At 40.2% G+C, this 23,275-nt stretch overlaps 3 protein-coding genes, 1 long non-coding RNA gene and 1 pseudogene across 13 annotated transcripts in view; 3 read left to right on the forward strand and 2 right to left on the reverse strand.

Moving 5' to 3' along the window:
• The window catches only part of LOC104430615 (vacuolar protein sorting-associated protein 32 homolog 1), a 29,741-nt gene extending 24,444 nt beyond the window's left edge, over positions 1-5,297 (forward strand). For all 6 annotated transcript variants that reach the window (XM_039310357.1, XM_039310358.1, XM_039310359.1 and 3 more), the window contains exons 6-7: positions 4,530-4,728; positions 4,949-5,297. In XM_039310357.1, coding sequence (XP_039166291.1) covers positions 4,530-4,724 — 195 coding nt within the window. In that variant the 3' untranslated portion in view covers positions 4,725-4,728; positions 4,949-5,297. The remainder of the gene's footprint in view (positions 1-4,529; positions 4,729-4,948) is intronic.
• Positions 5,298-6,395: 1,098 nt separating this feature from the next.
• On the reverse strand, positions 6,396-7,716 carry LOC120291636 (annotated as a pseudogene).
• A 6,131-nt stretch (positions 7,717-13,847) lies between these two features.
• Positions 13,848-14,494, forward strand: LOC120292203. The gene is made up of 3 exons (XR_005549964.1): positions 13,848-14,044; positions 14,142-14,265; positions 14,373-14,494. It is a non-coding gene; the product is annotated as an uncharacterized LOC120292203 (long non-coding RNA).
• Positions 14,495-14,869: 375 nt separating this feature from the next.
• Positions 14,870-17,885, forward strand: LOC104436527 (vacuolar protein sorting-associated protein 32 homolog 1). Its single transcript, XM_039309299.1, has 7 exons — positions 14,870-15,059; positions 15,751-15,849; positions 16,346-16,431; positions 16,513-16,604; positions 16,792-16,888; positions 17,004-17,115; positions 17,336-17,885. Exons 1-7 carry the CDS (start codon positions 14,870-14,872, stop codon positions 17,353-17,355), a joined length of 696 nt encoding a protein of 231 aa, XP_039165233.1. The 3' UTR covers positions 17,356-17,885.
• Positions 17,886-18,996: 1,111 nt separating this feature from the next.
• Positions 18,997-21,636, reverse strand: LOC120292202 (meiotic nuclear division protein 1 homolog). 5 transcript variants are annotated; one of them, XM_039310354.1, is made up of 9 exons: positions 21,342-21,636; positions 20,801-20,917; positions 20,565-20,603; positions 20,350-20,457; positions 20,203-20,265; positions 20,062-20,116; positions 19,884-19,928; positions 19,650-19,748; positions 18,997-19,344 (listed from the first exon to the last, which is right to left on the reverse strand). In XM_039310354.1, exons 1-9 carry the CDS (start codon positions 21,468-21,470, stop codon positions 19,331-19,333), a joined length of 669 nt encoding a protein of 222 aa, XP_039166288.1. In that variant the 5' UTR covers positions 21,471-21,636; the 3' UTR covers positions 18,997-19,330. The 5 variants fall into 5 exon arrangements, 1 of the variants encoding a protein (XP_039166288.1); XR_005549963.1 differs by lacking the exon at positions 18,997-19,344 and having other exon boundaries at positions 19,670-19,748; positions 20,026-20,103; XR_005549961.1 differs by lacking the exon at positions 18,997-19,344 and having other exon boundaries at positions 19,670-19,748; positions 20,026-20,116.
• Positions 21,637-23,275: the final 1,639 nt, after the last annotated feature.

Genomic DNA, 23,275 nt, shown 5'->3' on the forward strand with positions numbered 1-23,275 from the left:
TTTGCTGTTTAGTAAGGAAAATCTTTTTCTTCATGCCCTCACTTCTATAATTTTTTCATTATTTTATTTTTCCAAAATCGATTTTTAATTTTATTATTTCTTTTTCTTTTCTTTCTTTTATTCTTCTTCTTCCTTGGTTTGGTCGTTGGTGACAATGATGGCCAGCGATTGGCCACAAATGAGCTAGAGCCTCGCCGGATACCGGCGAGCTCCAATCTTGCGAGATTCATTGAGATGGGCGGGCTCGAGCCATGCCCGAGGTTGCTAGAGCCTCGTCGACCTCTTGTAAGGCTCGACCTCACTTGACGGCTTTGAGTGAGCTTGGTTGAGGTGAGGTTTGAGCTTGCTTGTAGCTGGCGTGGTTGCTGAAGAAGAAAGAAGAAAAGAGAAAGAAATGAAAAAAAAAAAAAAAAAAAAAAAAGAATTTTTAAATAAAATAATTTAAAATTCAATTTTTAATAGATAAAGGAAAATGCATGGTTTAGAAGTAAAGAAAGAGGATGGGAAATGTTTTCCCTCTTTTTGGAAAACATTTTCTCCTATTTCAGAAGATTTTTTAAAATATTTTCCTTGACAAGTTCATTTTCTAGAAATGAATGCTTGAAAATCCATAAAACGTTTTTCTAAATATTGTTTTATACGAAATGAACGGAGCTTAAAACAAGAGATTCATTGTGCTTGATCGAGGAATGAGGAGGATGCATTCATGCGTTGTGCGTGAAATGTGGGGGAGAGAAAGCATTGAATAGATCAGTACTTGTGCTAGAATTTCGTTGACTGATACTGGGCATCTGGTAGCATTTCGAACCTGTATTTGTCAAAGGGAATGAAGCGCCTGAGATGGATCCGATCTTTGCTCGTTCGGCATGGTCTCTTCATCCAACCGTCACTCACTGAGTATCTGAGCGCCTGTCTTGTATGACGATACACCCTGCTTTCCTCCCTTGCTCTTCTACTCCTCATGCTAAATTCCATAGGCAAACATTTTCCTCAGCACGGGTCATGTCGGTGTTTGGCTGAACTCTGAATCAAATAAGATTTGAAGTTATGGGGGCAATATCTGGAATTGCTTGTGGTTCGATACTCGTGATCATTCTTCGCATTATATGAGCTTTTTTCTTTTGAACAAAGGGATTCTAGTGTAGGCATGTCCATCAGTAATACTCTACTGCATTCGATTTTTTTTTTTTGGGTCTGAACTGCATTCGATTAGCTCGCAAGAAGATGTGCGTATATTTCAATTTGAGGTGAGTGAAATGATGGGTTGCTTGGGCCCATGGTCCCGCACGCATCTTCACTAGGTATTTTCAAGTCAAGTCGATGAATGGGAAGTATGTTCTTGTCAAGGCCGTATCACCCACTGCAGCGGCGTAATTGGCTTGAGCTTTGTGCTTCCCATGAAAGGTGCCAAGTTCGATTCTCAGCAGCGTTATTTGGTGACTTAGCTTTGGCGTGAGTGTGGCGTGAGTGTGGTGGCTAGGCTGCGTGTGCCATATTCTTCCCGTCGTCTGTCGGCTTTCGGGATTTTCTGGGTCATCAAAAAAAAGAAAAGTTATTTGCCTTCTTGTCAAGATCAAGAGTTCCATTTCACTTTAAAAAACAATGCGTATCACTTCACAAGTTAAATTAAATACATTGTAAGAAAATTATAAGATATTTTGTCTTTGAGCGAAATCAAATTATAAAAGATACCAAATCTTGAGAAATTTGAATTAATGAAGAGCTATTGATGGAGTAAAAAGATAAAGATAGGCTTAATTTCCTTAATTTCAAACTTTAAAATCAATTTCAATTTTGCCCCACACCATTTTCATCAATAAAAAAATCATCAATTTTCAATATATTTCTAATTTTGTCCCGTGTCCAAAAGTCATCACTAATTTCATTATATAGTATCTTCTTAGGCACGCATCGATCTTTGAAATTAAATGCCCCGGTTTTAAAAAACAATAGCATTCCGACGTTGATAATTTTGATAAAATCAGGAGGGGCGATTTTCTTTAACGCGGAACAAATTTAGGGTTACGGTGGAAGTTTGTGATTTTCTTTTGTAAAATATATTTATTTCGGCGCAAGCGAAAGCGACGTCGCGTGGATTTGCCGACGACGGTAGCAGGATAGGATGGAGAAGGCGACTTAGGAGGAGAGAGCGTCGGCGTTCATATCACCAATCCCTCCGCCGTGTGGCGATCGCCATATCCGCAACCGGCGGCATCGGGCTACACCGTCAGCTTTCCCGAGGTTTGTATGCTCTGCGGATTGATTGGGCCTGAACTGATTGATTCGCTGTTGATAGGATTTCGAGGGTTTTCTAGGGCTGTGAATGATGATGTCGAAGCAGAAGAGCAAGGTTCTCATCCCTTTGGACCGGTTGAAATCGAGCGCAGGAAGCACGGATCGAATCGAAGACGAGTACGGCAGGAGCAAATAGATCGGTACCTCGTTCAACTTGTCCATCGGATGAGGACCCTGGTCAGCTTGGATTTCCAGATAATCCCCATTAATCACGGCCCTAAGAAGAACTCTCGATATCATGTCAACACCAACCAAAGATCAATCGGTCAGCTTAGACCTCGGAAAACTGACGGTGGAGCTCGATGCTAGTCGAGAGATCTTACAGAGAGCGAGATCGAGGAGGAATTGGCGCTAGTAATCAAGCAATCAGTGATCTCTCTTCTCCAATGGTTGAAGAAATGGTTCTTGATTTTCCTTTTTTTGGAAAACTGACGAGTAGATATACGTCCTCAGTCTCCCTATGGTGACCGTGCTTTGAGTCTGTCTTCAGTATTAGCAAGTGATTGTGTGATTGTGTATGGTATTGATACGCAAACGCATAATTCGATAATAGGCTGGATATTCATAGTAATTCATAAGCGTTGCGGCTGATTTTACTCCTGAGAGTGAGGGCTCTTGTTTTGTTTTCATGGGGAAGTTATCTGCGGCTATGTGTGCTAGTTTTCCCAGCACTCGCCATCACGGTTATTCAGTGCATTGAATTTTCGATCTGATTATTAATGGGTTGAAAATATTTATTAATTTCCCAAGGAGTCCATTCTTTTTCTGTGGAGAGTCTTTGATTTCCCCTAACGTTTTCTCTAATCAAGAAATGCATACTTCGAGTACTTATAATGGTAAAACGTGTGCTTTTGCGTTTGTTTATATGGAGATGTGGATTTCTACATATTTAGATTATAGGCTTTCAAGAGGAAAGATTGAACTTTACTCCATCTGATTAACCACGGCAGGTTATCTTTTTCTCTATTTAAATGGTTCAGTCGGACCTGTCCTCCTTTCAGTGCAGACACTTGGAAGCCTGTCAAAGAAGGAGAATTATCTTCTAATTAAGTCTGCTCGAGAGCTCAAGAAAGTGGGCTACTTCTGTGGTGTTAAAGATAAGAGGGCCATGGTCATTCACCTCTACTATTTCCTGAATAGATGCCTTTACTTTGCTTTTGTTTTGTTATTTCTCGGAGTTGCTTCATTTTCTCAACCTGTCCACTGGTTATTAGGAAGGCATGTGTGTACACATATTGCGGTGCAAATCCACACAAACTCATTGTGACGTTTACTATTTCATCATTTATAGCTGTCAAAGCCCTTTAGTCTGTCATTGAGTTCTGATTTGCACTTTGTATCATTGTGACCTTATTACTGCATAGTAAATTTAAAATGACCAATTATTTTACCATTACCTTTTGTTGTTTATTGCTTGTAACTCTTGGCTTGCCACTATGCGAGAATCTCTCTCTCTTCGTATGATACTCGAAGCTATATGATGCCATTCAATCCATTGTGGAAGTCGGCAAGTTGTTATCTTATTGACATAAAGTTGTGCCATCGAGAATGCAGCTGCAATTCAATGCTTGAAGAGGAGGAGGCTGTGTGAACAGCAAATTGAGCAGCTTAGAAAATTGCAACTTCAGATTTTTAATCAGGTGAGCCATCAAGATTCAATGATTCAGAACTTCCTTGGAATCTGCTTCTAGGAAGGGATGTCTGATGTGTGAATGGTCCAGATGATAATGTTGGAGGGAGAAAACGCAACAACTGAGACTGTGGATGTTCTGAGAACTTGAGCTGCAGAAATGAAAGCAGTGTAGAAGGCAACATCTGTCCTATGTTTGTTCTCCTTTCTGATTCGCAGAGTACCAATTTTATTAAATTTTATATCTTTCTATGCAATGTGGCATCACTTTCTTATTGCAGTTTCTTGAGCTTGAATTAGCTGGGTGATCCAGTATCATGCTTTCTTTTGCTCGTAAATCATAGAAAGTTCACTGATGCCCATTTATATCACTGGAATATCGATCATGAGGACAATTTCATTGATGAGATTAATTAACAAAATGGGACCATGAAATGAATGCAAGAGGCAGTGTCAGCTCCTTCTGGTGCAGCCGCTGACTTTGATGAGGTTACCATCCTCACGCTTTGTTTGATTTTAGTAATGCTTTTGATCGCTGGTTGGGTGGATCTCAAACTACCTTCCAGGAAGTCCATGCTTATCTCTGGTCACTCTGCAATGCCAGGATGAGCTTGAGGCAGAGGTTGAAGAACTGGAAGGTGCTGAGTTGGAAGAACAACTCCTTCTGCCTGCTGCAACAGTTTCTGATGCTCCAGTGCAAGATATAGCTGGCCTGCTTCCAGCACCCCCGCCCGCTGTTCCTCGAGGGTCTGACAAGGAGGATGAATTTGCTGATTTGCAGGCTGAGATGGCAATTTGAGCAGGTCAATCTTTTCTTATATTTCAAGAGCTACTGTTAAGCATTTCATTGTGTTGGTCTATTATTAAGTTAGTTAACTGAGCTCTTAAATTGACCGCAATTCCATCTTTTCCTTGACTGCCTATGATTTATTTCTTTTGAATGACTGGTGTGAAGAAGGCGGCTTTTTTTGGCTATTTTATTATACTGTCATTTTGATCTGATATATCATTTACATTCCACAGGTCTTGCTGCTCATAGTTAACTGAGGTTGTGTAAAGACTTGTCCAACCTGTAATGTGGAACATTCCCAGTGGAACATTCCCACTGCTGCCCGTATGCATTGATATTTTCTTTGGTTCCATACCGAAAAGACAAGTTTGTGAAGGGTGGCACGAATCAAGGGATGTTCCCCTTTGAGACCTGTATCCTGCTTTCTGGTGCTTCTACTGTGGTCTCTTATTTTTTTTTCAACTTCATGTTGAAAATTAAACTTCTCCTTATTGTTTGGAGGACATCTTTAAATATGTCAGGTTAAATTTTTATTATCTCTGCATGCCACTGTCGAGATTAATGCAGTCTAATCTTTAAGGAGGGCTTCCTCATCATAAGCGATATGCTTTATCATACCTCCATTGGAAGATACGTTGGTTGTTTAGTTATTCACTCGTGATATCAGCATTGGGTAGTTATGTCAAGTCCCAGAGGTAGGAGAACCTGGTCGAGCATGTCTTTTATCGTAGAGCCAATCACTCTACAATGATCATGTGTTCTTTAATACTTATAGCATGATCCACGGATTGTGCCGGATTTCTCCAACAGCTTTTAAATGATCATGGGGAATTCACGTTCAGATGGTAGTCAGGAGCTTAGGTTTTTATGTTCTTCAATACTAAAAGGTGGTGTCTTTTTATGATTTTAACTTGTTGGGGAGCTCGGTACCATGAAAAGGGCTATCAAGGACCAGGGGTTCCTTAGGTTCAGGCTTTACGTTACCTTTCGCTGGTCCCGTGCATTTGGCGGGGGCAATTACTGTTGTTGTGGGGGTGGTTTGAAGGCGGTGTTGATTAGAATGGCTCATTTGCAAAGGACAACTTATCACTGTGTACTTGCTAAAATCGACTGACCTTTTATTACTATATGGTGAAATTTCAATTACTTTGAGACGAGCCTCAACGGTAGCTTCTTAACTGTTCGCCAACTCAAAAGTTAAAAACTGTGCTATTCATAATTTGTCCTTTGATCTTGATTTTGGCTTGTTAATTTCAATTTGGACAGTATCGAGATTCCTCAGTAAGTACCGTTCCAGTATCTCTATAGATATCCATCTACCCAGTCACATGCCTCAATGGCAAATAAGGGCTCGATTTCACTTTGTTAGTGGGTTTTAGAAGTTGCTCGGATCTTTTGATAGCAAATTCATTTTCCTACCTTTTTAAGCGTCACACGTTTCTCTAAATCGTCAAATATAGATGCGCTCAGTCTGTCAAGAAGTAGCAGCTCCCACCTGGCTTAAGAGTAACCTTACTCATGCCTCCGTAACTATATTTTTACTCTAATTATTTATCAGGTGAGCATAAAATGTTGCTCGGAACAAAACCGTGAAGTCTGCTATCGGTTTAGATGCTCCTATCTACAGTGTTCTCCGCCAAATAAAATGCAGATTTCAGGATTTGGGTGTTGGTCAACCTACTATAATGTTTTGGACGAGGCTAAATCTGCACTTATGGGAATTGCCTCCTGGTACATGTGTTCTAGCCGTTCTTTGACTTCTGGAAAATTGTTTGAGCACCGCTGTATAAGTGTGAAAATATGGTCTGCAAAACTAAAACCCAGAAAGAATTTAAGGGTCCGAATAGAAAAAAATTCACATTGTTGCGAAATTGCTTTAATCTTAGTTGAAGACTAAAATAAACACTTAACAAAGCAGAATCTGTCAGAGACAATACCTGTCCATCTATTGGCTGCTGCATGGGCAACCAATATTGCATTCTCTGTCCACATTATTGAAAGAGAGTCAGCTAGTCAGATCGCCAAACGAAACACCATAAAGAAAGAAACGAGAAAATCAGGATAGCAAAGGGAAAAACTGGAAACCCGAGAAGCATAAGACCGGCTTTCCTAACTCACTGCTTCAAAGGCAGCCGGATCATTGTCTGCATCTTCCGCCATCTCATCCTAAAAATATGAGACGATGGACTATCATTAATACTCCACTTTTAGTTTTGGATAATCAATAGAGATGAGGAAATAGTTCGACCACAACCTTCAGCTCATTCTATTTCTCCTCTACTTTCTATTAGGTTGCGGGAAGTCTCCTCTCGTTCATCCTGGTCAAGCCAGAGAGGAAGCACGGAAATTTTGCTCCACTCTTAGGAGCATATTGCCTGTTTGCTGAAGAGCTACTCACAGATTCCTCCCTTCCCATCTTTGATGCATTGCACTGATCAGCTAGCTCCATGAGCCGCCTCTTACTACTTTGGACATCGGATTCAAGTTTCCGGTACACATTTCACAGCTGTGATTCGGTTACTTTGTTGTGATTGTTGAGAAAGTGCATAATGAATGCAAACAAAGAGATAGTTTCATAGAATTCAGGTCAACAGCGAAGCATTGATCTTAACGGGTTTCGGTCGCAGCTGTGTATTCTCATGGTTGAAGCTTGATTAACATTAGTGATGAATCTAGAACCCCAGGGCCTAATCTCTCTCTCTCTCTCTCTCTCTCAGAGCTTTCATAAATGCGACCAACCTCCATATAGCTTCCCAAGGGTCGAACGGAAGCATGTTGGGAACTGCAAGGTATTAAGTAAATACAGTCAGAAGCATCGGAATTTCACAAGGAAGAAGTCTTGCCACTTGTAGAATATCTGAAGCATCTTCTCTCGCTTCTCTTCCAACGAAAGTCCACGTTTCTTTGACTGCACGCAACTCAAAAAGTTAAAAAATGTAATCTATGACATAATTAGGGACGACGTTACACATTGATCAAGTTTAGGGACCATTTCGGTCATTATCTCATTAATTTTTCCTGAGATAATAATGAGATGGTTAGTAGGTGATAATCCACTAAGTCAGCACTACGGCGACAAATAAAATGGGATGAGGAGGAGTCTCAAAATGTGTGAGCCCAAGACAAGCGAGCCACAAAATCATATCGGTCACTCGCAACGGTTGGAAGTCAAATGCGGTCAGAGGATAACTATCTCCTTCTTCCACTTGCTCACATTTTCTTTATGCAAGGACATTAGTATATGGCCTTGTGTTACTGGACTTTTAACGCCATCAGCTATAGTTGTGGCACCCAGCTTCTTGATTCATGCAGCATTTATATACTTCAAGTTGACCCTTTCTTTAATTTTGTCTGTACTTCTATTTTAGCTTTTGGTAAACCCACTATTTGCCGACCGATCCAATGTTTTCTGTTTGTTTAATGAGAAGAAATCAATTTCAATGCTTTTTGCTTGCACAAATCAAACGTATGAATGGTGTCAGTTCGAATCTCATCAATCGTCAATTGTGTGACGAGGGCCAGCGGGTATCTTTAAAAATAGATTTGGTTCTCCAGGTCAGATCTAATACGGAAAAGAAAAAGATCCATTGATCGGCCTGTTTTTCTTTGTTGGCTGAGCTGGGAAAAGCAAGCAATTATTTTCGTTGTTTTTTGTGCATATGTAGTGAATCAGTCTAATGAGACGAATGAAAGGAACATCACTGTGTTTCGTTAGTTTCAGTCATGCTGAGCTGAAAGATGATGGTGGAGATGTCAATTGGTTCCCTTCCAACTGTTCTTCCTTTGCATTCTCACTGCAGTTCCAGCAAATGGGCAGCTTCAAACAGGTTAGCATCTGGATTGCGTTTCTTCTGCTTTCTATTTGAGTGGGGAATGGAACCTGTTCCTGCAAGATGTCGTGCGATTTCACGTGAACCCTTCTTGTGCTTGACGATTGTAGGTAGAACATGTTAGAATAGGCTGTTGAAAAGAATGTAGTGTTATGTTCGTGGTTAGAGATCATCTGGGGTTCTTTCTTCTAAGTATCTGCGAAATGTTCTTCCCCAGTTTGTTTGAAATAGACTTCATAAGTATAGACTGTGGTGCACCCGTGAATTTCAAGCATGTCGTCATGGATGCTGGAATAAGTTTCGAGTGCGATGGAGGTTACGCTGATGCTGGAACAAACAGGAACATCTCTTCTGACTATGCATACCGGGACAACCCCAATCTGCCTCCGCCGCTTTTGGATCTCCAGGGCTTTCCTCAAGGAAACAGAACTGATGCACTTAAGACCCGCTGCAGGTAACGCCATCTCGTATTTAATAAGAGCTAGTTTCCTTCGCGCAAACTACGATGGACTCAATAATCTGCCTCGGTTCAATCTCTATCGCAATGTCAATCTCCAGTTAACGGTGAAATTCAGCAACGCTTCTGACATCTTGACCTCAGAGACTGTCAGTTTTGCATCTTCAGCGGCTATTTATGTTTGTCTCGTGAACATTGGTGGGGGAGTTCCTCTCATCTTGGCATTGGAGCTTAGGCCGCTGGACAGTTCAACATATGACTCCGAGCATGGGAAATTTACTTCTTTACTTCTCTTTCCAAGGTCGAACGTTGGTTCAATGAAGGGAAGTGGCAGATACACAGGTGATACAAACGGCCTCGTTTCGGCTCCTTATGTTTCCTCTTCATGGTAGGTGATCAATACTTCGTTGGCAGTTAATAAAAAATAAAAACGGCTATAAAGCGCCTCCTGAAGTCATTCAGACAGCCGCTAGGTCGCGGAATGCGAGCAAACCCTTGGAATTGCGCTGGACCTCAAGTAATGCAAGCGATCAGTACTATGTTCTTGTATGTTGCCAAAGTCGAGCAGCTTCCGAGAAAGATTTCAAGAAAATTCAAAATATCATGGGATGGATCTCAAATCTCTGGGCCTTTTAGTCTGCGCTACCTCTATGCAGCCGTGATATCTAATTCAAAAGACTCGGCGGGAGGTGAACATATAATCGCGATCTATATAACAGCTGATTTGTCTCTTCTGCCCATACTAAATGCTGTTGAGAACTACAAGGCCAGGTTGCTAGATGAATTGCTAACAAACAGTGAAGATGATATGTTCTCTTCTCTTAGTGTCTGAAATTTTGATTCTGCTTACCCTATGAGGTTATTGGGATTAGTAATGGAGACTAGTCTCAAGAAAACGTGAAGTTTACTCTGGCGAAAGAATTTGAGGTTGAACTTGCCTGAGATGTGAAAGGAAATGAAGAGTGGAAAAACTGCAGATTACTGCAGGAATCTTGTAATCAGTTTCGTATGTTAAGGCAATTTCGTGGCTGTTTATGGATTAACTTTAAGGAGGACATGGTTTTTTATATGCTTAAACTAGATATGAAAGTCTACACTACTTTCTATCTACTCCCATGCATCTATACTATTTACAGTCAATGCTTTGCTTAGTGGGCCGAACGTACCCGTGGGAAGGGCTCAGCATGCAACTACAGCAGTTTGGTTCCTCCTCAACTACAGCACATTAACCATTGGTGAGCGAATATTGTCCACAGCATCTCCCCTGTGGTGTATGCGGTGAATAGGGCAATTGCTGCTGCTTTTGCAAAACTTTCATCATTGCGATCCTCGTAAGCGTACAAAAGATGCTGTGTGGCTTGGCCTCAATATGCCACTGATTTGGTTTGCTAGAATTAACTGGGTGCATTTATTTTGCGAAAAATATTTTTTGGAAAAACATTTTCCTTATATTCTGATATTTGGTTCGTTTAGGAAAATGAGTTAATGAAAAATATTTTCTTAGTTAATGAAAAATGTTTTTCGTACCAAATATTAAATTCAAGAAAATATTTTCCCTTTGAAGGAACTTGGAAAACATTTTTCAAAATGTTTTTAGTATTATGGTATTTGGTTAATGAAAATTTTATTCTTATAAAATAATTTTCTAAAAACATCAAAATTTTAATTATTTTTAAAAATAAAGTTTTATTATTATTTATTTTATTTTTCTTTCTTTTCCTTTCTCCTTCTTCCCCCTTCTACCTCCACTAGCTACATGCCTTAGCGACTACTGATAGCCTGCCAAGTGGCCAAAACACGAGCCATCAAGCTTGGGGCTCGATCGATCTAGGTGAGGCCGAGCCCATCAAGGCTAGTGAGTTGGCAACTTGCTAGATCCATGCGAGCCCAAGCTTGGCCAAGGCCAGCGAGCTCATGGCTCGGCGGATCCGAGCCCAAGCTTCGATCAAGGCTGGCAAGCTGTTGCTCGCCCAATCCCGGTGAGCTAGGGGCTCGCCAAATCTAATCGAGCTCGGGCTCCGCCGAGGCTGGTGAGCTCACGGCTTGCACGATCTTGATAAGGTGAAGCTTGCCTATGACCTTCGCCAGTTGATAGTGGCAAAGAAAGTGAGAAAAAGAAAAGGAAAGAAAAGAAAAAAAAAAAAAGAGAAAAAAAAATTTGATATTCAATTTTTTTATAAATAAAATAAAAATAAAATACTTAGACATTCGATTTTCTAAAAAATTGAAAAAAATCAAATAAGAGTATGAAATGCCCTCATTTTTTTTTCAAATATAGGGTTAAATTGAAACTTATTTTAAATAAGGGTTGAAAGTGTTATTATTTTCTTAAATAATAAGGGCTCGAAGTGATTATAACTATTTCAAATAATAACCTAACCATGCCTCTGGGTGTCGGCCATCGTTACTGCTCTACCGACAATGGGGTGACGGCCACAGGTAGGAGGGGCCCTCCTACCCTATGTGTCTTTTTTGTTTTTTAATTTTTTTTTACAGAAAGCGAAAAATATAAAAAAGAAAGACAAAAGGAAAAAAAAATTAAAATTTAAAAGACGAAATTACCCTTCACTAGCTAGTGAGTTCAAGTCTTTTATTTTTAGACTAATATGGTCATTTTTGCCTTTATTTGAAATAAGATCTACTTCATATCATTATTAGGATATTGAGGATGGTATGCTCCTTTCGGGTCAACAGCTATCATGGATGAACCTCCTCGTTTCCCTCCACATGGTTCCATCCAGGTCGCCATTACTCTCCGCGAACCCAACTTCCTCTGTTTCCAGCGTCGATGGACAACACCTTTTTGGCTCGCTTCTTGCTAAAGGAAGAAGAAAATCACCATTCCCGTCGTTTCATCATCGTTATCAGTGGTGGCCCTATGTGTTGCCATGGTAGTACTCTGGCAACCAAGAAGAAAATGGAAATCAGGTAGTGATCTCCTTTTCTTGTTCAAAAGAATGTTCTATGGCAAGCTTTAGAGAGGATATGTTGTAGCCTCAATCAGTGACAGGAGTTGTTTTCGAATTGAATCTGTTCCCATTTCTTGATCAATGTGTATATGTCCTCGTCCTAAAACAATTCCAAATTTACTTGCGACACATTTTGCAATTTTGCGGAATCTAATACAAAATTTGGCATTTTGAGGTTGGGCTACATTCTCCTTCATCTTCGATTGGAGGAGATTAGGAAATCTCTTTCAATAGGCTTTTAATCGATAGATTAGATGCATTGAGTATTTTATTCGTATTCATCTTTATTAAAGTCTGTAAGCGCCAAAGTACATATTTGTAGATTGACAAATTGTGATAACATATTAACGCAGAAACTATTTATGTCAATGCAAAATTATTAAAGAAAATAAATGAGGAATAATAAGGGCGCTAAAAATTTACGTGATTTAATATTGAATAATGATATTAATTCATTAAGTTTAAAATTGCTCACGCACTCAAATATTTTTATATCTAAATTAAATCCAAACCTCAAGTATTTATAAATGAACTCTCTTGGATGTAAAGCTCAAGCACAAATTACCGAATATCCGAGCTTTGCTCACGACCGCAAAGCTCTCTTCGCCTGGCCGAAAAACAAGAATCACAACTCCTTATTCCTCTTTCTTGCCTGCACTGCTTTTGAGGAATCTACCGAGCGGCCCATGTGCAGCTCCCTTGACAAACGAGAACAAGCTCTCCTTCTTTACTATGCAATCATGTCTTTTCGACCCAAAAAGAAAAATCATGTCAAGAGCTGAGAAAAAGAAAACCGACTTTTTTTTTTTCGTCGTAACTGGCGGCTGCACTTTTTTTTGGGGGGCTTCAAATAAAAGAAACTCTACATTTTCCTTCTTCTTTTCTTTATCATTTCTAATTACCCCAGGCCCACGTTACTTTCTTTTAATCCCCGGGTCTTTTTCTTTTCTTTTCTAATTACCCTAATTACCCCAGGCCCACGTTGCTTTCTTTTCATCGCCGGGTCGAAAGATCTCGTATTAATAGGTTTTAAATGATGCATGTTAATCTTGTTAGACTAAATCTAAATAAAAACTGACGATTCCGACTTATTATTCACAAATAAATATATACATAATTGGGATCAATTTTGCGGAATCATAAAAATCGACATACCTTTAGTCATTGATGAAAAACTGCGAGTGTGAAATGTCCAAAAACTTTAAACGAATGAACAAAGTGTGATATGAAATCACTAGATTTGAATGTCTTGCTTCATTAGTTAATATTATCAAACTCGATGGTGTGTTTTTGTAATGATAGGAGTTATCTTCCCCAATGTACATATTTCAAGTCAACATGATTTGGTTGGGTTAAGATACCTATTTTGTGAATAATACGGACACTCATGAGAGGATGATGGATACTCACATCTCAAAGATCATAATTTTGTGACCAACACACATAATATGAGCTTTTTCCCCCCCTTTTTTTTTTATTGCCTAAAGATCCTATGAGACTGTGACGAGAGTGTGATTGAAATTTGAGAGTAATATTCCTGACTAAAATGAGGTCGCGCTATGCATCCTCCTCAATTATTGATAACATCTTCTTCTTGTTTTTTTTTTTTCGGTCGGTTGATGATAATATCTCCACGCGCCATGCGTAATCCCACCCTTTAGCGAAAAGCCTGGAAGTAGAAAATTGCAGAGGGGAAAAAGGAGTACTACGAGGGGACATTGGGGTGCGCGTGAGAAAAACCGAAAATGGGCACCGGAGGAATGCATAGGATGCTAAGACATGGGATCGAGTATGGGTCAAATGGTCATAACACTGTGCTTGGGACTTACTATATAAACCGCGCTGCGGGATACATTCGTTTTTTAGGGGAAAGAAAACACCAGATTTTCTGTCGGAGAAGAAGGAAGCTGAGGCGATGGAGACCTTCTGTTCGGGCATGGAAAACATCGGTATAAAGCTCGCCAATTTCTCCGGCGGACCACCGTGCCGCGATCTCCAAACCCGCCTCGATCTCGCTCTCGCTCTCCGTCTGATCCCTCGCCGGGCGTCCAGGTCCCCCGTCGGTTTTCCGAGGTTCGTATGCACTTTGCCCCTGTTTGTTTCTGCGGATTGATCGACCCTGAAAGGATTGCTCTGGATTGGTTTGGTTCGTTTTTTGTGGTGTTGATAGGATATCGAGGGTTTCCTTAGGGCCGTGATCAATCATGTTTAGCTGGATGCGCTGGCTTTTAAAGAAACTTAATCTGGAGACCGACGCTCAGCGTCTGTCCACGACGATGGACAAGTTGAACATGGTACAGTTCCTGCGCTTGATTTTGAGTTTTCTGCTTCTTCTTTTTTTTCTTTTCAATTGTTGAAGAAATGGTTCTGGGTTTTATTTTTTGGGAAAACCGACGAGCAGATGTACTTCCTTGAGCTCCCAATGGAGACCTGTGCCTGGGGCTCTTGGGTCCATTTGGTTCAACTTTGAGAAAATGGCTTTGCATTCCTCGAATATCTTTGAATGGATGGGCATTTTGTGAAAACTTTGAGAAAATGGCTTTGCATTCCTCGAATATCTTTGAATGAATGGGCATTTTGTGAAGGCAAGGGCGTTTGGTGTATATTTTGCAAAGCAATTTAAGGTGAAAAGAAAAAGGAAAAAAAAAAAAGGGAGGAGGAGATGCAGCTGTGTGAGGAGGGGAAAATCGTGGGGGAGGCAGCTCGACAGTGGTGGTGGTGGTGGTGGGGAGGTGGCTGGAGGCGGTGGCGGTGGGGAGGCAGCTCATTTGAGGTTGGTAACCTCAGGTGACGCCCTGGGTTGCGCAACCCAGCCGCCTGTGTTGTGCCGACCTTAGGCGACGCCCTGGGTCACTCGACCTCAGGCGGCGGCACTTGGGTCGCGTGACCCAGGCGGCGATGTCCGAGGTCGCCCGACCTCAGGCGAGGCTTCCCGACCTCAGGCAAGGCTTCCCAGCGACCAGATCTGGCCGCTTGCGGCTGAGCGCCGCCTGCCAGTTGAGCTTCGCGGTGGAGCAGCAAGTCCAAATCCAAGGAAGAAGACGATGGATTGTATTTTTGAGGGCAAAAGGGGCAAATATGATTATCAGTGAGGGCAATATTAAAAAGAAAAAAAAAAAAAACTCATTAAACCTTAAATTAGCATTCCAAAAATGATCTGCTTTGGGCTTTCAGCATTTCAAATGCTAGCATTTAGCAAATGGAGTCTATAAAATTTTAGCCTTCTAGCGATAGTTTCGCTTTCGATAATTGAGTCTCCATTTGATTGTGTATGGAATTGATGCGACCGCATACTTCAATGGCTGCATATTCATAATGATCCATAACCTTTCCGGCTTATTTTGCCCCTGAAAGCGTAAGCTGTTTGTTTTGTTCTTTTTCACATGTGGATGTTATCTGCGGCTATACGTGCTAAGTTCAGCAAGGCACAGAATCACACATTTATTCAGTGCATCCAAAATTTTTGATCTGATTATGTAACAGGCAGAAGACATATCTGTATTCGTAAAAATTTCCTGAAGAGTCCATTCCTTTACGTGGAGTCTTTTTTATTTTGATTTCCCCTGATGTTGTGAGTAATTAAGAAATGCATGCTTCAAGTACGTATGATAGTAAAACCCATGCATCTGCATTTCTCTATAGTAAGATGTGGATTTATTTTATTAGATTATAGGCTTAAAAAAAGATTGACCTTTAGTCTATACAAATAATTACGGTAAATTATATCATTTGTATATTTAACTGGTTCATTTGGCTCCTCTGTCCTCCTTTCTGTACAGAGACTCAGAAAGCTGAAGAAAGAGGCGCAGGCTTTGAAAAGAATGCTTCTGGAGAAGTTGAGAAAGCGAAGGAGTTTATAAGAGCAGGAAATAGGGAGGGTACGGTCATTCACTTTGACTTTTTTCCTGGATAGATACCTTTTACGGCTTTGCTTTTGTTATGTTGTTTCTCGGAGTTGCTTCATTTGCTCAACCTGTCCACTGGTTATCAGGAATGGAGTTTTGTACATGATAATTCAGTGCAAATCCACATAAACTTGTCCTTACATTCATTAATTCATTGTTTGTGGCAGTCAAAGCACTTTAATCTGTCATTGCATTCTGATCTGTGCTTTCCTTTGTACAATTGTAACCTTACTACTGGATAGCAATCTTAGCATGATCAATTCTTTTACCATTACATTTTGTTGTTTATGGCCGCAACTTTATTTTCTTTCATTGCTTGTTTTCTTTTCCCTTGTAACTCTGACTTGCAACTATGCAAGAATTTTTTTACTTTCATATGATACTTGAAGCTATATGATGGCATTTATCAATTATGGAAGTCGGCTAGTTGTTATCTTATTGATGTAAAGTTGTGCCTTTGGGAATGCAGCTGCAAAATTATGCTTGAGGAAGAAGAGGCTGTATGAACAGCAGATTGAGCAATTTAGACATTACGAATTTCAGATTGGGGAACAGGTGAGCCATCAAGATTCAATAATTCAGAACTTCCTTGATATCTGCTTCTGGGATTGGATGACTGATATGTGAATGGTCCAGATAATAAAGTTGAAAGGAGCAAAAGCAAAAACTGAAACTGTGGATGCTCTAAAAATTGCAGCAGCAGCAATGCAAGAAATGGAGAAGGCGATGTATGTCCTACTTTTGTTTTCCTTTCTGAATTCCAGAATACTCATTTTGTTGATATTTGTTTCTTTCTATGCAATGTGGCAGCACTTTCTTATTGCAGTTTCTTGAGGTTGAATTAGCTGGGTGCTCCATTATGGTGCTTTCTTTTGCTTACTGATGTCTATTTTTTCACGGCAATATTAATGGTAGGGGTAAGATAATGAATGAGATTGATCTAATGGCAAGCTCGAGACAAACTCAAGATTCATTGCCAACTAGTTCTGGCGCAGCCACTGAAGTTGACGAGGTTACCATCCTCGCACTTTGTTTGATTTTAGTTATGCTCTTGATCACCGATTCGGTGGATCTCAAATTACCTCCCGGAAAGTCCATGCTTATATCTTATCACTTTGTAATTCCAGGATGAGCTTGAGGCGGAGCTCAATGAACTGGAAGGAGCTGACCCTGTTCCTCAGAGGACAGCTGAGGAGGATGAACTTGCGGCTTTGCAGGCTGAGATGCCACTTGGAGCAGGTCAATCTTCTCTCCTTTTTTCAAAAGCTAGTATTAAGCATTTCATTGTTGTTGGTCTATAAGTTAGGTAGCTCTTAAATTGGCCGAAATTCCATTTTTTTCCTTGGCTGCCAACGATTTCTTTCTTCTGTATGGTAAGTGGCATAGGAGCAGATGACTTTTTCTTTGGCTATTTTGTTATACTGTCATTCTGATATGATATTTCAGTTACATTGCACAGGTCTTGCTGCTCATAGTTAATTGAGGCTGTGTAAAGACCTGGCCAACCCTGTATCATGGACATTAAGGTTTTCATGTTCTCCAATACCAAAAGTTGGGGTGTGTTTTTATCATTTTAACCCATCAAGGGAGCTCTGTACCACGAAAGTATCCAGGATTCCTTTTTATCGAGTCTTTGCTTTATCTTCCGTTTGTCTTGTATGGTTGATTACTATTGTTGTGTGGGGGTCTTTAAGGCGGTATTGGAATGGCTCATTTTCCAAGGACTATTCCTCCCTTTGTGCCTGCTGCAATGAGCTGACCTTTTCTTACTAGATGATGTGGAATTTCATTCTCTCGGAGAGAACCTCAACAGTAGCTTCTCGATTGTGCACCAACTTGCAAAGTTGGGCTGTGCTGTTCATAATTTTTACTTCGATCTCGAGTGGGCTTCTTGGTTTTGATCTAGGACAGTCTCGAGCTTCCTCTGGAAGTACTATTTCTGTGTCTATGGATATCTATAACCTAGTCATATATCCCAGAAGAGCAAATAAAGGCCTGATTTCAATTTATTAGCAAGGTTTCAGAAGCTGCTCGGATCTTCTGATGCAGCAATGTCATATCCCTACCCTTTTTGCTGCACGCATCTCTCTAAATCGGCAATGTAGATGCCTTCAGGCTGTCAAAAAATTTAGCTGCCATAGCTCGTAGGCTGGAAACACAAGACCCTTTCGGAAAATGGCGCAAGATTAGAGAGGGAGAGAGAGAGAGAGGGGCTAGCTGCCATAGCTTGTGGTTCAGGGAGAGAGAGAGGGGGTTAGGGTGCGTTTGGTACATTTCTGTTTAAAAATTGTTTTAGGGAACATAAATAAAAAAAAAAATATATTTACTGTTTCGGAGAACAATTTTGAATAAAAAAATGCATTTGGTAAACTTGTTCCGAGAATAAAAAATGAACGAAACAGCGTTTGGTAAATTTGTATTCTATTTTGTTTCTTTTAATTTTTTAATATTTTTATTTTGTTTTATTTTTCTTTTTTGGCCGATAGCCTTGCCTAGCCACGGCAAGGCTCGCCGAATCTAGGCGAGCCGAGCTCGCCCAACCAAGGCGAGGTTGAGCCCCACCGAGGCGGTGATGCTCGGCCTCGCCGAGGCCGACGACGCTCTAGCGAGGTCGCCGGCCCTCGACGGCTGGTCGCCGGCCATGGTCGAGGCCGGCGACCGACCAAAGAAAAAAGAAAAAAAAAAAGAAAAAAAAAAGAGAAGAAAAAGAGAAGAGAGAGAAAATTTGTTCTTAAAAATTGTTCTAGAAGCAAAAAACACATTTTCTTGTTTTTTTTTTTGTTCAAATGTGTTCCTAGAAACAAAAAAATAGATTTGGAACAAAAAACACAAATAAACGCGTTTTTTTTTTTTTGCTCCTTGAAACAAAAAAACAAAATTTTTGTTCATAAACAAAAATAAAGAATGTTAACAAACAGTCTTAGCTGCCATAGCTTGTCGGCTGGAATGACAAGACCCTTTTGGAAAATGGCGTAAGATTAGAGAGAGGCATGCTCTTTCAAAGTATGCTTATCCTTTTGGAAAATGGCGCAAGAGGGAGGGAAGGAGGGAGGCATGCTCTGTCAAAGTATGCTTCCATTTGAGTTGTATGATCAAATTATATATAACCCCCAATCTCATCAAGCATAAAAGGCATGCAGGCGGAGATACTACTGTCAAAGTACGTTTCCATCGAGTTGTATGATCAAATTACATATCGCCCCCAATCTCATCAAGCATTAAAACCGATTCAGCTTGCACATTCAGAGAGGGTCAGCTAATATTTATTACAAGTCTAGGAAGCTTGGCTCACACATCAGACCAAGGCAACAACATACTCGCGCAATGTGCTCTTTCAGTTTAATAGATTTGCATCAGAATCCGAGAGAAATTGGATGCGACGCCTGGTGTATATGCCATTTGACTCTGTGGTATCTAAGTTCCCAGTGTTGACATCTCCAGGTAGTCCAAATCATCAGTAATTCCCACCTTTAGTTACATTTCAGCACTAGAACTTCAGTTCTAAGAAACTTCGAAGATCAGATAAGCTAAAACAGCTACTTCAAAGAAGCAGCTCACGCCTTGCTCAAGAGTAAACTTACTCATGCCTTTGTAACTATATTTTTCACCGGACTAATTTATCAGGTGAGCAGAAAATGTTGCTCGGAGCAAACCGTCACATTTGCTAATGGTTTAGATGCTGTTATTTATAGTGTTGTCAGCCAAATAAACTGCAGATATCCGGATTTTGGGTATTGGTTGACCTACTATGATGCTTTTGGACGAGGCTATACCTGTGCTTATGGGAATTAACTCCTGGTACATATGTTCTAGCTGTTCTTTGGCTTCTGGAAAATTGTTTGAGCACCACTGTCTCAGTGTGAAAATATTGTCTGCAAAATTAAAACCCCAGAAAGAATTTAAGGGGCCAAAATAGAGAAAATTTACAATGTTGCGAAATTGCTCAAGCGCTTACTTGAAGACTGAAATAAACACTTAAACAAAGCAGAATCTGTCAGCGGCAATACCTGTCCATCTATTGGCTGCTGCATGGGCAACCGATATTGCATCCTCTGTCCACATTATTGAGGAAGAGTCAGCTAGTCAGATCGCCAAACAAAATACCACAAAGAAAGAAACGTGAAATCCAGGATAGCTTAAGGAAAAAACCAGAAACTTGAGCATCATAAGACCGGCTTTCTTAACTCATTGCTTCAAAGGCGGCAGCTGGGTCATTATCTGCATATTCTGCCATACCATCCTAAAATATCAGACAATGGACTATCAATAATACTCCACTTTTAATTTTGGATATCGATAAGAATGGGGGAATAGTTCAACCACAACCTTCAACTCATTGTACTTCTCCTCTACTTTCTTTGGGTTGCTTAAAGCCTCCTCTCGTTCATCCTGGTCAAACCACAGAGGAAGCACAAAAATATTTACTCTTCACTCTTAGGAGCATATTGCCTATTGTTGAAGAGATCCACTCACAGATTCCTCCCTTCCCTTCTTTAATGCATTGCACTGATCAGCTAGCTCCACCAGCCGCCTCTCGCTACTTTGGACATCAGATTCAAGTTTCCGGTACACATTTTGCAGCTGTGATTTGGTTACTCTGTTGTTATTGTTGAGAAAGTGCATAATGAATGCAAACAAAGAGACAGCTTTTATAGAATTCAGGTCAACAGTGGAGTACTGATCTTAACCTGGTTTCCGGCGCAGCTAGGAAGACTCCAGAAATATACCTGAAATTTTAAGCCGATTCCCACCATTAGGCATTTCAAAGATCTAGTCAGTGAAAAGTACTACATGAGTTTAGTATCAAAATGACATGGGGAGCAAAAGAGTTAGGAAGCATCAATATACGACCAATCATGCCGGTGTATTTCCTGTTGGTATAGATTTGAGGGGGGAAAACTCAATTCCAGAAGCTATGACTTACAGAAGTTCCAATCTTGTCCTTCAAGACTAGGTCATCATCAACCAAGCTTTGAACGACATCTTTGACAGACTGGGTGATAACACCTTTTCTGGGTCCCAATTTCTCAAGCTCCTTTAGCTGAAAGGTAACGATATAATGTACTTCCAATAAGTGCTATCGACTTGTATTTTCATGGATGAACTTAACTAACATGAGTGAAGCCTTTGGAGTTTATGAATCTAGAACCCTGGGGACTAATCTCTCTCTCTCTCTCTCTCTCAAACAAGAAAAGGTACTTCTGATAAGTGCTATCGACTTGTATTCTCACGGATGAACTGAATTAACATGGGTGATCAATCCAAATCCCCAGGGAGTACTAAGCTTTCATAAATAACCAATGTACATGTAGCTTCCCAACAGTTAAAAGAATGCAAAAACATGATATGATTCCACTCTTTCTAAACTACAACGTCAGCAAAAACATGAAAACCTTAGTCAAAATGAAGCATGATGAGAACTGTAAGGTACTCAATAAATACGGTCAGAAGCATTGGAATCTCACAAGGAAGAAGTCTTGCGACTCGTAGAATATCTGAAGCATCTTCTCTCGCTTCTCTTCCAAAGATAGTCCACGTTTCTTCGACTGCACACAACCCAAAAAGTAAACAAATATGTAAATCCAAGGCACCATCTGGCCGGCAATCCACAGTCACCAAGCAAGAGAACAGCAATCCGACGAAAACCTAACAAAACTCAGTACAAACAACATCCGGAAATCGAAACGATGTAGCAAAAATCAAGCACTCAAGACTCCAGAGGATCTAGATAGCCCTAAATCCAAAACTACCATCAAGCATCAGGCAAAACGACTAGTTTGACTCGAGAGGCACAGGCGATTATTCAGCGTCACCCTAAAACTCGAAACTCGAAACTCGAAACCCTAGCTGAAATCGCGAACGAAATGCTTGCTCCAAACGTAATCTAACCTCAGATCAGCCCCCGGAAAACACAGATGAAAGCACGATTTACATCGAGAGATTCGGGAACGAGAGAGAGATCTACCATTTTGTTGCGCGATCGGTGAAGGGAGCGGCGAAAGAGAAGAGGAGTTCGAGCTACGGGGGTTCCGCGATTTTTCTCTCTCGTTCTTCTTTTTGGCGGGAGTTTGGTTGGGGTTGAAGCTCCCCGGGAGCGAGGTTCGAGTTTGAGTTCACTCGTTGGATGAAGGTTGGTCTATTACAGATTGCTCCCCAACTTTTCACCTTATTACGTTTTTGCTCCCCAAAATTGAGGGGTAATTACCACAAAAGTCATAAACTTATTGTTGAGTTATCAATTTAATTTTAAACCTTTCGATTTTACAATTTAATCTTAATTATTTTTACAATTTTCAAAAATAATCTTCTTGACCAGTTTTAAGGGTTGCGACCCCCACTAGTCACGAAGAAAGAAAAAATAAAATAAATAAATAATTATAAAAATTGTTCAAATTAGTTGTTGACACCTAAATTTTGGCAAATCTAATCATTGATTTTTGCATAAAAATTAGGGATTAATTTTAATCCATAAAAAAATCAAAACAAATAAAATGAAAAAAAATGGAAAAAAAATGGGGAAATCGATTTGATTAATTATGCATGGAAATTTGAAATTGATAAATATTCGAATTTTGTTAAATGCATAAACAATTTAAAAATCAAGTGAATAAATGATAAGAATTTTTACAAAATGAAATAAATTTGAGTAAAATCGGCGATTGAGAAATCACACTCCGATTTATAGCTTTGATTTTATGGAACGAGAAGATGGAAACTCGGAAAATACCATACAAAGCGGCCGTCTAGAATCATTATAAAGAGAGCTGTATTTTTCATGACCGGGGGAGGGGGCGGGGCCGGCCTTGGGAGCCACTGCTCGCCACCAATGAGGCTCGGCCTCGTCGGTGGCCAGGCGAGCCTCGCGAGCTCGCCGAACCGGTTGTCGAATCGGGCGGCGGCGGACGGCGGGCGGCGGTCAATGAAGAAAAAGAAAAGAGAAGAATAAGAGTTTTGATTCTCAATTTTGTTCCCAAAACAAGAATCAATTTTTTTTTCTTGATTCTCTTCCCAATCCGTTCAGGAACAAATTTGGTCAGAACAAAAATTTTACCAAACGCGATTCTCGTCTCAAAGTGATTAAGGAACAAAAAATCAGAATTAAGCACTATTTGAATGATTACCAAGCAGTGCCTTAGTTTTATCTTTATTTTACTTTATTTTATTTATTCTTTAGTTTAGTTATTTAAATCGGAACAATGGATGTCAATTTTCATTTCATGAATCTTGTAGGCATTTTCCACGGGGTTTTGCCCAAAACCATTGTAATTATTAATTTGATCCATAAGACGTCGAGATCATTTTTTTAATTATATTAATTTTTGGGGCATTTTGATAGTATTTTAATCGTTAAATCATTATAGTTATTAATTTGATTCGTAAAACTTCGGATCAGATTTTT

Source organism: Eucalyptus grandis, chromosome 3 (genome assembly GCF_016545825.1).
Source record: "Eucalyptus grandis isolate ANBG69807.140 chromosome 3, ASM1654582v1, whole genome shotgun sequence".
NCBI classification, from domain to species: domain Eukaryota; kingdom Viridiplantae; phylum Streptophyta; class Magnoliopsida; order Myrtales; family Myrtaceae; genus Eucalyptus; species Eucalyptus grandis.

Coding starts and splice junctions, on each gene's coding strand:
- LOC104436527 (XM_039309299.1), top strand. CDS start 14,870: ATGTCCGAGGTCGCCCGACCTCAGGCGAGGCTTCCCGACCTCAGGCAA. Junction 15,060..15,750: donor AGGGGCAAATATGATTATCA/GTGAGGGCAATA, acceptor CTTTCTGTACAG/AGACTCAGAAAGCTGAAGAA. Junction 15,850..16,345: donor AAGAGCAGGAAATAGGGAGG/GTACGGTCATTC, acceptor TTGGGAATGCAG/CTGCAAAATTATGCTTGAGG.
- LOC120292202 (XM_039310354.1), bottom strand. CDS start 21,470: ATGGTGCCTTGGATTTACATATTTGTTTACTTTTTGGGTTGTGTGCAG. Junction 20,458..20,564: donor CTAGCTGCGCCGGAAACCAG/GTTAAGATCAGT, acceptor ACCAAATCACAG/CTGCAAAATGTGTACCGGAA. Junction 19,929..20,061: donor TGCCGCCTTTGAAGCAATGA/GTTAAGAAAGCC, acceptor TAATGTGGACAG/AGGATGCAATATCGGTTGCC.